The sequence below is a fragment of the Austrofundulus limnaeus genome, unplaced genomic scaffold, assembly GCF_001266775.1.
Source record: "Austrofundulus limnaeus strain Quisiro unplaced genomic scaffold, Austrofundulus_limnaeus-1.0 Scaffold397, whole genome shotgun sequence".
Taxonomy (NCBI): domain Eukaryota; kingdom Metazoa; phylum Chordata; class Actinopteri; order Cyprinodontiformes; family Rivulidae; genus Austrofundulus; species Austrofundulus limnaeus.
Window position 1 is genome coordinate 434,783 of NW_013952799.1, and position 14,042 is coordinate 448,824.

The window sequence follows — 14,042 nt, forward strand, 5'->3', positions numbered from 1 at the left end:
GTGTATACACCAATATACTGTAAATGCTTATTTATACTTATTTTGTGTTTTTGTAATAATTATAGGGGAAATGTTACATCAGCTATTATTTTATTACCCTTTAAATTGATTTCTGGAGATTATCCAAGGTGCTTCATGACCCATAATTGGGTCCCAAGCCCAACTTTGGGAACCAAAGTGCACTGGTTCCCAAACTTTTCAGCTTTTGACCCACAAAATAACAGTAGCAGAGACCTGTGCCCCCAGCTGTTTGTGGATGATAAACATTTGTATCAGGTCAACAAAACATGGGTATAGTAACAATATTTTTATACTACATTTATCCGTTTTAAATACACTAACCTCACTCCTTTGTGACAACTAAGGCAAAAATGTAATTAATTCTGAAAATCTTTTCAGGACCCCTCCTTGATGTTTCGGGACCCCACTTTGGGTCCCGACCCCAACTTTGGGAAACACTGCACTTGACAATTAAAATGACAACCAGTTGAATAAAAGCCCTTGGGGCTTAAGATGTTTTTTATCACTTCAGTAGAAAACGAAACCAAATATTATTAGTTCATTTATTTCTTCATCATCAGTGACTTTTTTAAGCGAGAAGATAAGAAAGAAAATAAAAAAAGGGAAATAAACTGGCTTAAGATGTTAAGAAAAAGAAACTCTTTATGTAACTCAGCGTTAACTCTGTTTGAAAAAAAAATAAGTTAGATTTTTTCTGCATTTACTAACAAGAAAAATATTCTGCAGGCTCATCTATTCAGTTTATTACACATACAATAAATCACAAAATACAAWTTTTTCTAGCTCTGAAATTTCCTTTTTTCAAAGTTAGAGGACGTTACCAATGTTTTGGGATTATTCACAAAATAACATCAAACAAAAAATTGCATTATTAATGAAAAACTTAATTATCCAAATCATTGTTTATTTACTACATACGGTATAACCACATTTACAAAACATTTMGTCTCAAACCAACAAGACATGGTTGGAAAAATGAACAGAAAATTTTATTAATTTTTAAATTAGCACTAAAATCTTAGTTTGTGGAATATTAGCGACTTATTCATCTAACTTACCTTTGGTTATTTGACTTACATAAAGCAGTAAAGACAAAACAGCTCAGTTAAACATGGTTAAAAAATAGATAAATATATTCWGGACAAAAAAGCAACATTTGGCGTTGATTTTTGGGAATAAAAGTTGCAACAACAAGAAAAGAAGAAACTGCTTTATGAGTGTATTTTAAACATACTGAGGCTTCTCAGGGTCAGTAAACGACAAGCCTTAGAGATAAGAGAAATAAAAATCAAAACCAATGCAAATGTCAAATAATAAAAAYATCCAACAAAACATTTAACTGTTGCAGGCAGGATGAGCGATGTCAGCCTCTTTATTTGTCCGTGGTCAAAACAACGACTCATCATGGTTTATATGAAGCCTAACATTTAACACCATTATAATTATACATTTTCTGCTAAAACCTTTGCTTTTATTATATTTGATTGTGTTTTAATTTTTTTTAAATTAAAAATCTCCATAAAATGAACCCATTAAAGAAGACATAAAAAATTAAATCTTACCCGTCACTTTGAGGTGAATTCCTTCGTTAACACACACAACAGCTTCACACCTGCTACTGCAGAAGTACAGCCCGGTGTCCTGCTCCTCCACCTCCAGCACCTCCAGGCGGATCAGCCCGCTGTTTGGCTCTTCGGTGACGTGCATGCGACTGCTTCTCTCAGAGTAAAAGCTGCATATAAGGTTTTTTTCTATTTGGCTCTTTGAGCAGCTGAGCAGAGGCAGCAGCTGGTCTGAGCGCACCTGGTACCAGGTGATGTCTGAGGTCAAGCTGGAAGTGATGTTGCAGGTCAGAGAGACGTTCTGTCCCGGGTGGACCACCAGAGTGGGGCGGGGGACAGGTGAGGAGGAGGACAAGTGACATCCTGCAGCACCTGAGGGGAGCGGATGAGAGGATCACTGTGATTGACGCTCGCTAAAGACTAACAATTTACATACACTCACATACAGCCAAAATAAAAATCAATCTGAGGGCCGCGGGCCAAATGCAGTAATATAATACACGAAATGCAAATACTTCTTAAGTAAAGTTGTTTTATTTTTATGAATAAACTAGCAGCCAGTGCAGTTGCCCACTTTCATTTTTTTTCAGCCCATGGACATGGAGAAAATTCAACATATCGGGCAGCAAAGGCTCATGGGAGTTTTCACAAATTCAAATTTGAGTATATGTGATATAAATGTGGAAATCTAGACGTGTGCTTAAATCTAATCTAAATGTCTTTTGTAGTCACTTATATTTTATGTTTAATCTTAACATAATTCAAAGATAAAGTGAGTACCATGAGTTAATCTGACTTCAGCTCCTTGTACCTGTAGTTGGACCAATGGTTGAAAAGTGSAAATATAGTGTTTCTACATAGGACAGGAGATTACAATCTAATAACCAGGACAACTGGTTATTAGATTGGCAGGCCAATTTTGGCCCACGGGCCCCACTTTGGGCATCTCTGCTTTATTGCGAAGGCAACGTGAGCGCGATGAGTTTTAAACTGGGATATCAACAGGGAGAGTAAACCCAAAGACTACCGATTTACAAACACTCACACACACAAATTGTTTCATCTTAGATATTATTTTTTTGCCTTCAGAAACCAGGTTGTCCAATTAAAACATTCAAAAACTCTGCATTTTTCAGCCATTTTAAAAACTTTGTACTAAATTCTTGACATTAACAAAACATCAAATCAGTATTTTATGAAGGTAGGTCATTGAAAACCAGAATCAAACATAAACTTTAAAATTAAAACATCCATTATCCTTATTTTTTTATCTATTTACACCGAGCACCCGTAAGTCCTGACTGCATCATGAAACTTTTCTGCACCATATGTAGAAACAAAGCAGACTGACAAAAACAAACCTTCATAAACTTGAATAAACACTGGTTTCACAGACTAAATCAACTATACTCTGATAAAAACTTATAAAATATTATTTCTCATCAACAATTTGTAGCAGCCCCCCTCGCTGGACGGCACCCTTGACATTTGCCTACACGGCCTATGTTACGGCTGGTCCTGCACATTAAATTCATAATTAAAACAGAGTTTATTTATATTCTTTTCTGAAGTCATAGATTATATTTTTGCAGGTTTTGCACTATAATTGTCTGCAAATAATCTGCATGTTCTGTGTAGCTGTCAAATAATATAAATTAAAATAACTTACAAATAAACGTGACAATCCAAGTGACACCTGACATGATCATAAAGTAGGAGAGTTAATTTCCAGACTTTGTGCACGAGCAGGTCTGCAGACTGGCAGCTTTATGGTTTGGGTGTCAGATGTGTTTACAGTGGGAGGGGGAACAAAGCGGGGTCTTGAGTTCATTAAAAACCACAAACATGTTTCCACTTYAGGAGAAAACAAGAGATATGACTTCCCCTCCTGACTGCAGCACATCTCCAGTTCTGTAGGTTTCGATTCTGCACAGGGGCGTCATTGAAGCGGCTTGGATGTACTGCAGAACCGAAGACCTTCAAAATAAAACCACTGTCGTTATGTTTTTCTTTTGGGGGGATTAATTTTATCACCTTTCATGCTGTTTATCACTTATATGATTTTTCTCGCGCCTGTGTGTGCGTTCACAAACGTGCAGCTCGGTTTTTCAAAATAAGAGACTAATTATTAACGCGAGTACCTTTATTGTGAAGGCGACGTGAGCGCGAGGAGTTTTGAACTGGGATGTCAACAGGGAGAAGTAAACCCGTAGCTTTCATTCACTGGCAGGTCCACGGAGGACAGAGACGAGGAGAGAACTGAGTTTCCAATAATTGCCACAATGAAAACACGGCTAAGGTAAGAACACTGTCATTTTTAGAAGCAAACAAGTTTTATTTATGCAACATGTTTAAATGTTTTACATCACTTTTAATCGTTTAAGGTGTCCACCCACTGTATTAGTTTGTTTTTATGTTGTAAAATTCTAGTAAATTAGCATGCAATCTGCAGACGTGCACATTTCAGAGTAAAAAAAAAAAAAAATTATTGATGTAATTCTCTATAAAGCCACAAGGGGGCGCATGTGGGTCTGGTTCCTCCATGGGTCAGAGTTTCGTTTTCAAGGAAGCCTGGTGCATAAATAGTTTCATTTCTCCAGAATGACACTTGTTTGTTTATTTATTTTTATTTACAGTTAATGTAKTCACAGTTTGGAGCAGATTTTATGTGAAACAAAAGCTAAATTATAGCAAGTTTTGTAAGTCAAATAATCTAAAATTAAAATTGTTTATTACAGCAATAAAGTTTTATCTGACAAATCAGGCTGGGAATAACAAGGAAGCACAGCATTTATTTACATTGTGGTATTTTTCTCCTTGTGTGTCTGTGTTTTAATTGTTTTAGGCTTTTCATATATCTGCAGTGTTTCCTTATTGGGGGTTTAGTTGGTGAGTATCTGGCTGTTCTCTGTGGTTTTAATAAATTACATATTTTGGACTTTTTAATTGCATCAGGTTAAACTTCAGCTGGATTAATAAGTGAGAAAAGGACACGAAGTAATTTGAACATTGAGTTAAAAAAACAGACAAGCATGTTTTTATTTTGAGTGTAAAAWTTAACCTMTAACGCAKTGGTTCCCAAACTTTTTAGCTTTTGACCCACAAAATACCAGCAGCAGAGACCTGTGCCCCCAGGTGTTGTTGGTTGATAAACATTGTTTTCATGTCAAATAAACAAGAACATAATAACAATATTTATTACTCTCTTTTTGTCCATTTTAAGTCCACTAACTTTTCTGTTTTGTAGCAACAAAGGCAAAAAGAAATTGTTGGTAGTTGTAATGTTTTAGTGTAAGTAATTCAGAAAATCTTTTCAGGACCCCACCTTGATGTTTCAGGACCCCACTGTGGGTCCCGACCCCAACTTTGGGAACCACTGCTCTAACACATTTGATAACATGGAGGGGGCGGGGCTTCTGATGCYACTTTACTCCCATCCAGAAGGGCGGCTGAGATGCTGGTCTGTTAAAACTATTAGGGTGAACTTTAAACAGGTGGACTATGTGGTTTCTACAGAAGTCCATTTGTGACATGAAATGAAATAAACTCATAAATAAAAAATTAAAAAAAGAGATGATCACGCACAGAAGTAAATTGGTTATTTTCCTAATCTTGTTTTATAGAAAATGCATTTAAGCACTGACGTTCCCGTCCTGTTTCAGACTCCTCTGCTCTGCCCTCTGGCGTCCGCCCCATCTCCGTCACGTCCAAGGCGGGCAGCCGGGTGGTGCTTCCCTGCAGCTGGAAGCCCCACCGGGCGGAGGTGAGCCCCTCCGCCTGCCACGTCCAGTGGGTGTCGCCGCCGTTCACCGTGTTCGAGCAGCGGAGCGAGGACAAGTGGCAGGCCAAGGAGTTCGACGGGCGGCTGGAGGTTCCCGAGGAGACGCTCGGCTCTGGGAACTGCTCCCTGATCATCAAGGACGTCCAGATCAGAGACACGGGGAGCTACGAGAGCTTCATGGTGGTGGACGGTGCCAGGTCCGGGAAGACTCGTGTCTTACTTCAGAGCGTCAGGCTCTCTGTGACCGGTGAGGGGAATGTTTTTTTTTTTTTTTTTTGCCACATTCTCATTTGCATATTCATATTTTTTTTTAAACTGTGTAAACTATTTGGATTTATTCATATTATAGCTCAATTCCTTCTGTTTTTGACATTGTTCAGATTTACTGGTTTCCATGACTTTCTTACGTAGCCCGCGAGTGGACATGGGGGTATTTTTTTTCTTTTGCGTTCCCTCGCAATACTATTACGTTACCTCACATTATCTTTGCATTACCTCGCAATACTTTTGTGTTACCTCGCAAAACGTTTTGCGTTACCTCGCAAAATTGTTTTGCGTTCCCACGCGAAAGTTTGTTTTGTATATGAAYTCAGTTAAATCAGACTTTTATTTTGAAATATCCAGTTACCAGAACAGGATGTGTCGCCACAGTTTGTGAATTTGACATTGATGTTGGGTGGCTGCACTGTGTTAAAATATGTGACACACTTCCATGCGTGGCTGTGTGATATATTCATTCTGAAGCTGAATTAAAGCAGTAGGCTAACTCGCTAATGGTGAACATGTGAGTTTGTTAATAAAACGGCAGGCACAACAGTGATAAACGACTTTTGCGAGGTAACGCAATACTATTGCGTGGGAATGCAAAAGAAAAAAAAAATCTCCCATGTCCCCTCGCGGGCTCCGTACTTGATGCCTTTCTGTTCCTTCCAGACAACAAATCCTGGGTTTCACATCCTCCAGGTCAAGACTTGGTTTTAGATCTCCACACATCCCACTCTTTTACAGTGGTCTTCCAGAGCAGGTAAACCGCTTACCTTCAACACAAACAACTTAGCAAAAAATAACAATAAAACAAAAACTGCTTTTATTTGAAACCACTGAGACAGTAGCGGAACCTGCCCGGGTTTAATCAGCGTGCATTGCCAATGCAATGCACACTATTGTGATTCGTTTCCCATCCAAGTCATCTCCACTTTGGCACGTTTCTCCTCCTGCATACTTTGTCCTAGAGCTGCCATTGTAATTTGTATCTGTAAAGCTCCTGTGCCAAATGATGACTATGCCTTTTGGTGCCTGTACAACTTATAATTTTTGAAATATTTATGTTTAATAAATTATAATGGGAGTCAATGGACCGTGTATTGGTCCAATACTGCCCCCTGCTGTATCTTCTCAGTATGGAACTGCACCATAGTTTAATAATTTTATTTAATCTCAATTATTGCAGTGATTACAATATTGATATATATATATATGTAATTTGATGTATTACTATATTATTGTCTCATAAGCATAAACATCATATAATATTGCTCTACTGTTGTAATATTATGCAGTTCTTTGTCAACGATCGTCATTGGCAATGTTGCCTCTATCTACACACATAGAAAAAAACCACTGGGATTGTACTTTCTCCCAGCACCAATGGTTTTGTGGTTTAATGCCATAGCCTTTCATGTGGGACATCAGGGTTCAAATCCCAGCCACAATACATTTAACAAAAATTTATTCTAACTTCATATTTTCACACAATTACCCTCATTACAAACACCTGCTGACAGCCACAAGCTGGTACTTGATTAGAAAACACATTTGAACTTGGTCAGTTCATTCTGCAAGTCCATTGCTGCAGGCAATGACATGCTACAAGGCAATGCACACTTGTTTTTACATCTTAAAARYCCATGTCTAGTTTAGTTTTGCTTTTCATTTCTTTGATTTCCCATGTCTGAGCTTAGATTTAAACTCATGCTATTCAAAAATGATTATACTGTGTCAAAGTCTATATTTTGAAAACAAGTAAAGTCGCTTCATTATTGTAATTTATAATTTAAATGTTTTGGTTGGTTGATTACATGCCTTCAAAGACAGCTTTCAGAATTAGGAGAAATTTTGGCGCAAAAAAAAGGTAAAAGTTTGACGACGTGTCAAAGTTTGAAACAAAATAAAAGTCCTAACACTTCTTGAAGGAATGCGTATACCTTTCAGCACAGAGTAGTCACAGTGTGTTAATAGTTGAGGTATGTGATGCTTTTACTGCACCAAATCTTACCTGATCAGTCGGTGCATGAAGTGTCTGCTGGGGGGTGACTCTCAGCTACTACCACATCAAATCTAAGCCCTGTTTATGTACRGTTTACTGAATTATAGCCAATTTTGTGTTTGCTCAGCCGTGCTGGCCTTATCGGTTAACCTCGAGAGTTAATCAGTTCTAGAGTTTCAACACRGTTTGCAAAAGCAATTCGTTAGATATTTTGCTAACGCCGCTGATGTTTAGTCTTCAGCAGCAGGTGATAATTCCTTCAGTCGGATGTTTTTAAATGTTTTCAACGTGTTTTTCTCTCCACAGGAACAGCTCGGCGTGGCTGGACGTCTGGTCGAGGGGGGGTAAAAACAGCGAGCGCGTGGAGAAACACCCGCTGCACGAGCAGCTGACCATAAAGACGCTGAAGAGCTCCGATGAAGGAACGTATAAAGTTCTGGATGAAAACGGCTACGCTGTCAGCACCGTGCAGCTCTCTGTAACCGGTGAGAACACAGAGTCACCTTAAAGACACATTTACACTTTCTTTTTTTCATTAAAATGTTAAAATAGTCTACTTTAATCATTAGCTTTATATGAAATAGAAAAAAAGTGTAGCACCAAATAGTTAAAACAACTACAGTAACCAATGTCAGACAGTCCAAACACATGATTTGATTGTGTAAAATGTATTTTTTTATGTTTTCTCTTTCAGTAAAATAAAATTTGCAAATTTATTTCTGTCCTACAGAAAACTCCCCAACATTGAGAGCTCATCAAAAACAGGAAAACTTACCAAAAGGTACGATTGCATTTTTTAAAAATAAAAACTGCAAAGTAAAGGTAGATTTTTTCCCCTGAAACTTAAATTTAAGACCAAAACGTAGCTATTAAACAGCACTATTACATGATTAAAAGCTAACATTTTTCTTCTCAAGTGTTAGTCTCAAATCCAAATTAAAATGTAAAGCTTCCGTTTTGTTTTGCAGAAATATTTGTTGAACTAAATTAGATGCAGGAAGCTGTTTAAAAACAAACACAACTGAAAAGATTTATTTTTTTAATCTCCATTCTATTGTTTGTTTTTTTTTTCCAGGTGATGCAGCTAAAAGCAGCTGCTCGGTTCTTCTCATTGTTTCTCTTTTTGTTTGGAGTTTGCAAACTCTTCATCTCCACTGAGAGCTCCTTCTGCAGAATGCCGATGTTTTAAGCAACGTGCACTTTATGAGTAGCCTGTGATCATTTTTTTGTGTTTGACTTTGATTGTAAACGCAGATAATAAGTTTGTTTTATTGTCAGCAAATCTTTCCCACTTGACTGTTYCTAAAGTCTTTTAAACTTTCCTACTAATATTTCTGAGGTTCACACTTCAAAAGCCATGTTCCTTCTCTGATTTCAACCATTTATTGTTTCAAAGATTTGATAAATATTATTGCACTTTTTTGTAGAGATCCCTTTGATTCAAAAAGAAAAAAATTGTATAGGTCTTCTGGACGGGTTCTTCTCTAATGAAACGTTTCGTCTCTCCTCCAAGAGACTTCTTCAGTCTGAGAGTTTCAGGCAAAATTCAGGCTTTTAAGCCCTGCCTCCATGTGACTGATACTCACATCACATGGCTATCGTTGACACCTAATTAACACCTATTGTTAACAGGGGTGGAGTGATACTGGCAATAGCAGCACTGTAGGAGGGGGACAACTAAAAAACGGAGGCCTCCACCTCTGTTTAATGATGGACGGTCTTTCTTCACAAAAATGGCTTCTTTTACTCCTCTCTCAAACCAACGTTCCTCTCTATCAAGAATGAGAACATCCTCATCTCTGAAAGAGTGACCGCTGGCCTGTAAATGAGTGAAAACTGCAGAGTTCTGGCCATTAGATGTAGCTCGTCTGTGTTGGGACATTCTTTTGAACAGTGGCTGCTTTGTTTCCCCGATGTATAACTGGTCGCAGTCCTCCTGGCACTTAACAGCATATACAACATTGCTCTGTTTGTGCCGGGGCACCGGATCTTTGGGGTGAACCAGCCTTTGTCGTAATGTGTTTTGGGGTTTGAAAGCATCTGGGACATCATGTTTAGAAAATAAACATCTCAGTTTCTCCGAAACACCCGCAACATACGGAATAACGACTGGTTTGGGTCTGGGTTTGGGGTCTTCATTTTCACCTGAAGGTTGCATGGAATCCTGTCTGTGTTTCCTGTCTGCTTTCAGGAAAGCCCAGTCAGGATAACCACACTGCTCCAGGGCCTGTCGTATGTGTGAAAGACCGTCCATCATTAAACAGAGGTGGAGGCCTCCGTTTTCAGTTGTCCCCCTCCTACAGTGCTGCTATTGCCAGTATAAGTCCACCCCTTTAACAATAGGTGTTAATTAGGTGTCAACGATAGCCATGTGATGTATCAGTCACATGGAGGCAGTGCTTAAAAGCCTGAAACTCTCAGACTGAAGAAGTCTCTTGGAGGAGAGACGAAACGTTTCATTAGAGAAGAACCCGTCCAGAAGACCTRTACAARTTTTTTCTTTTTGATTTTTTACCTGGATTACTGAGATGCATCTGGACATCCCTTTGATTCACTTCACAAGTCTGATGCGATGTCATACGTCCATCTAACGTACATGGAAGTACTCAGATCTCAGCTCAAACTGATTTGTTTCACTCCAGTTTGTGATTTTTATGGAGGACGATGGAGTTTGTGATTTAATAAACTTGTTTAGAAGATTTTGATCCTGAAAACAAAAAAAATCTGCTGCAACCTTTCCAGCTTTGTTAAGGCTAAAATGTTCTTTTCCTATTTTCTTTTAATAAGAAGTGTGTTTGGTGCCTGGTTTACCAAACTGAAAGCACAGATTTGCTGATTCCATAAGTGGAGAGAAAATTTATGTACAACTAAAAAACAAAACAAAACAGGATTAAGCATCTCTGGTCAATGAAAAGTAAAGTGCACTAGTGTAGGATTGTTGCTGAACTSAAGTTATTCTTACTGATGACCATTTATTATTCTTTTGTTCAAAAATATTTATGAATCATTTATTAATTTAACTGTTTATAAATCTTTGTTAGTGCTGCTTCATGGACAATTATCTGGATTAATTATGGTTTCTTTGAGACATTCTTCCCTTCTCAAGTTACCAATTTTTGTTAAACTCCAGCTTTAGCACTAAATGCAAATGTAACCATTTATGTAGATTTTATATTTAGACGGTGAAAACAAACAGAGGGAGCTCTTTACATCTACATTCAACCCTGAGTGAACCTGTGGGCAGTTACACAAGTTGTCATTTAATTTTTACTTGTTAAACAACGAACAAGCAAAGAAGAGCTCATATTAAATATTCTGCCAGATTTATTCTGTGGAAATAATTTGGTAAATATACTAAATACATTATTTAAATCTCAAAAAGAAAAAGTTGGCTCTTCTTTACACCAATTAGTTTTGACTCAAAGTAGTTATGGCATTTGTTGCTGTGAAAATATATTAACAATAAAGAGTTTAAACTAAAATATGAGCAATTGTTTTGATTTTTGTCTATTTTCAACTCCATAGAATGTATTTTATTACACAAGAATTACATCATATATGAATTTACACAAATAAATGYGACACAAAGATTCTGTACTGCTAAGAAAAAAAAACGCACAACTTGAAGCATTTTCTCCATCACTTTGTTTCACACTGAAGGAGAGTTCTTTTACATGGTCGTGTTTTTGTCAACAATTAATAATATTCCTCTACAATAAAGGACCTGACTGGTAATAAAACCACTGTTATGCATCATCAGAACATAATAAATTTACTTGGTATTTACAGTCTGATTAAAAACTGAAAACAGTGGCTTGTTTTGGTCCTGGAGGTTAATGCTTACAGGAAACAAGCTCACGGTCCAAACAAAGAAAGGAAACAGGTCTGAACTGCTGTTGGTTCCCTCAAAACGGCTTGAGATGAAATACTAAACGTGTTGACAAAAAAAAAAAAAAAGGCCACCTTTAAAGGTCAGTGTTTCAAGTAGTCAGCAGGAGCTTCTGGTGCAGTTTTAAATCATAAAACCAAACAAAATATACATCACAAATGCTAATTTTAGCCAACAAGTTGCTCAGTAGCTGTTACAGTAAAGTACGTTCAATGTTTTCCGTCACCATTTGCTCAACAAGGAATTTTTTTATGCACTTGTGGTGAAAATACACTTTTTGTTCTTCCAACTAATCTAAATCTAATAAATTTAATTTGTGGATACTGGTGGAAGTACCAGGATGTTGGAAAGTGATTTTCATGCTAGCACTAGTTACACATAGAGGACCAAAACTGTAATAATTAGAAATAAAAGTAGAAATATATAAAGACCAATAAATAAATACTTAAAATGCACCAATTAAATGAGAACTTTACCTCGTTTTATAATTTAATTGATGACATATTTATTTTTCCAGCTTAGTTCCAGTAAGTTATATATTTTGACACATAATTTACATTTTACTGTTTTAAAATATATTTTTTGTTTTTCCTTTTACTTGAGCATCATTTGTGCCTTTTAAATATTTATTTTTTTTAATTTCCATKTGTTTCTTTTACATTTCAGTCTTCTGTTTCTATTTTACCTTAGGCATTTCTGCCTCGTTATGCAAATAAGGTGGGCGGGGCTTCTTGGCTCAGCTCCTCTCCTATTGGTGAAGGAGCAGGAACCATGTAACAAGTAAAAAGAAAAACAAAAAATATGTTTTTAAGTGTTTTTAAGTTATTGGAACGGAGCTGGACAAATAAATATGAAGGTCCTTTAAATGATAAAGTTCTTTTTAAAGTGTATTTATTTATTTATTGGTCCATTTATAGAATTCTGCTTTTATTTCTAATTATCACAGTTTCAGTCCTCCATACTTACATTGAAGTAGCTTTGTGTTAAATCATAATTACTCAGTGACAGTTTGGTCATAAATAAATAGTGATTCAGAAACAAAAAGGGTCACAGAAAAGCCATTACAGTTTTGTTTTATAAATAAACAGATCTAAAGTCGAGGCCACTTTCCTGTTAATGCGTCATACAACTTTTTCCACCACGAGTGGAGAAGAAAAAATGTTTTTCAAACATCTGAGTCTGAAGATGAAACTCAGGGTCATCTTTTCCAGGTTTCAGTTTAGAGTCGACGCCCGCCGCGCCGAATGAGCCGTCTGGTTAAAAGTTGGGTTTGTGCTTCTTGACCTCGACCATGAGGTGGTGCAGGTTGATGAGCTCGGAACGGACGGCCAGGCTGCGGAACGTGGGCTGGTTCAGGATCTTGTGAAAGCCGTGGTAGTACTGGATGAGCTGAGTCAGGGCGCCCTGCAGGACAGGAGGTGAAAAACAAAGAAAAAGAGTTGCGATATGACTTCTCGCATCGCTCGCCTCCACTTCAGTGCAGACGGAAAAAGCTTCATGTTTGTCTCGAGTGCTTAAATGTTTTCCATCCCTGCTTTAAAGAACAGGATGTACCATGTAAATGAAAAACAAAACAAGCCCATTACAGCTGTAGCTTCGCTCAAAACCATTTATGACAAATTTACTTAGAAYGTGCATTCGATGTTTCTATTCACTGTTTATTACAAATAATAGATGAAACTGTTCATCCTTTGTACAATAAATTTGAAGCATACAGTTAAATGTTCAAACATAGTAAAAATATATATTTTATTTCTTTGGATCTTTTAAAGAGACATACACAAAATCCACTTTAGCCGTTAAATGCATTTTGTTGCGTACTCTCTAAGAGGCAGAAACGTTGAATTTAGTTTCTCCCAGCATTGCATAAATATCTTTATTTTCTGTTTGGGTCAGATTTTTCAACCCGTTCAGTTTTCTTTATTTTCTATGATATTTGTCACATTTTATGCGACAGACCCAAATAAGGTCTGGACTCACAAACTACACTTTMATCATCTTCCTGCTCCTCTGGTTCAGACTCTGACAGGCCGGGATGTGCAGAACCTTGTTTGGATTTAAAGAGACAGCCTTAAAACGAGTTGATCTGAGACACGCCTAAGAAAAGGGGTGGGGCTTGTGGAGCTACAAYAAGGAGGAATTCAGACCAAAGCATTGCAGTTCCACTTTATATAGACCCAAAACTGAAGGATTTAAATGGAAAAAAGTGGATTTAAAAGCAGGATATATCTACCGTATTTTTCGGACTATAAACCGCGACTTTTTTCCTGAACTTTGAACCATGAGGCTTATGGTCCGGTGCGGCTTATACGTGGATTTTTTTTCTTCAGCCACCAGGGGGCTCTTATGCTCCATTTGCTTCAACCACTCGCTTCAAAAAAAGAAGAAAAAAAAAGAAAAAAGCGATCGCTTCCAGAGCCGACTGTTGTACCAGGAAGCAGCGATTTAAAGATAGTCAATGGCCAAAAACTCAAAAACGGGGATAAAACAGACATTTTTCACGGTGGAATCTGACTGATAAAA

General features: G+C 37.4%; 2 protein-coding genes across 3 annotated transcripts in view; one reads left to right on the top strand and one right to left on the bottom strand.

Moving 5' to 3' along the window:
- Positions 1–3,790: 3,790 nt before the first annotated feature.
- igldcp (Ig-like domain-containing protein) lies at positions 3,791–8,942 on the top strand. The gene is made up of 7 exons (XM_014023923.1): positions 3,791–3,882; positions 4,429–4,472; positions 5,246–5,611; positions 6,298–6,388; positions 7,937–8,115; positions 8,361–8,411; positions 8,706–8,942. The coding sequence occupies exons 1-7, from the start codon at positions 3,866–3,868 to the stop codon at positions 8,786–8,788; spliced, it is 831 nt and encodes a 276-aa protein (XP_013879377.1). The 5' UTR covers positions 3,791–3,865; the 3' UTR covers positions 8,789–8,942.
- Positions 8,943–12,576: 3,634 nt separating this feature from the next.
- vps52 (VPS52 subunit of GARP complex) overlaps positions 12,577–14,042 on the bottom strand; it is a 13,488-nt gene continuing 12,022 nt past the window's right edge. For both annotated transcript variants that reach the window (XM_014023933.1, XM_014023932.1), the window contains exon 20: positions 12,577–12,923. In XM_014023933.1, the coding sequence (XP_013879387.1) occupies positions 12,777–12,923 (147 nt within the window). In that variant the 3' untranslated portion in view covers positions 12,577–12,776. The remainder of the gene's footprint in view (positions 12,924–14,042) is intronic.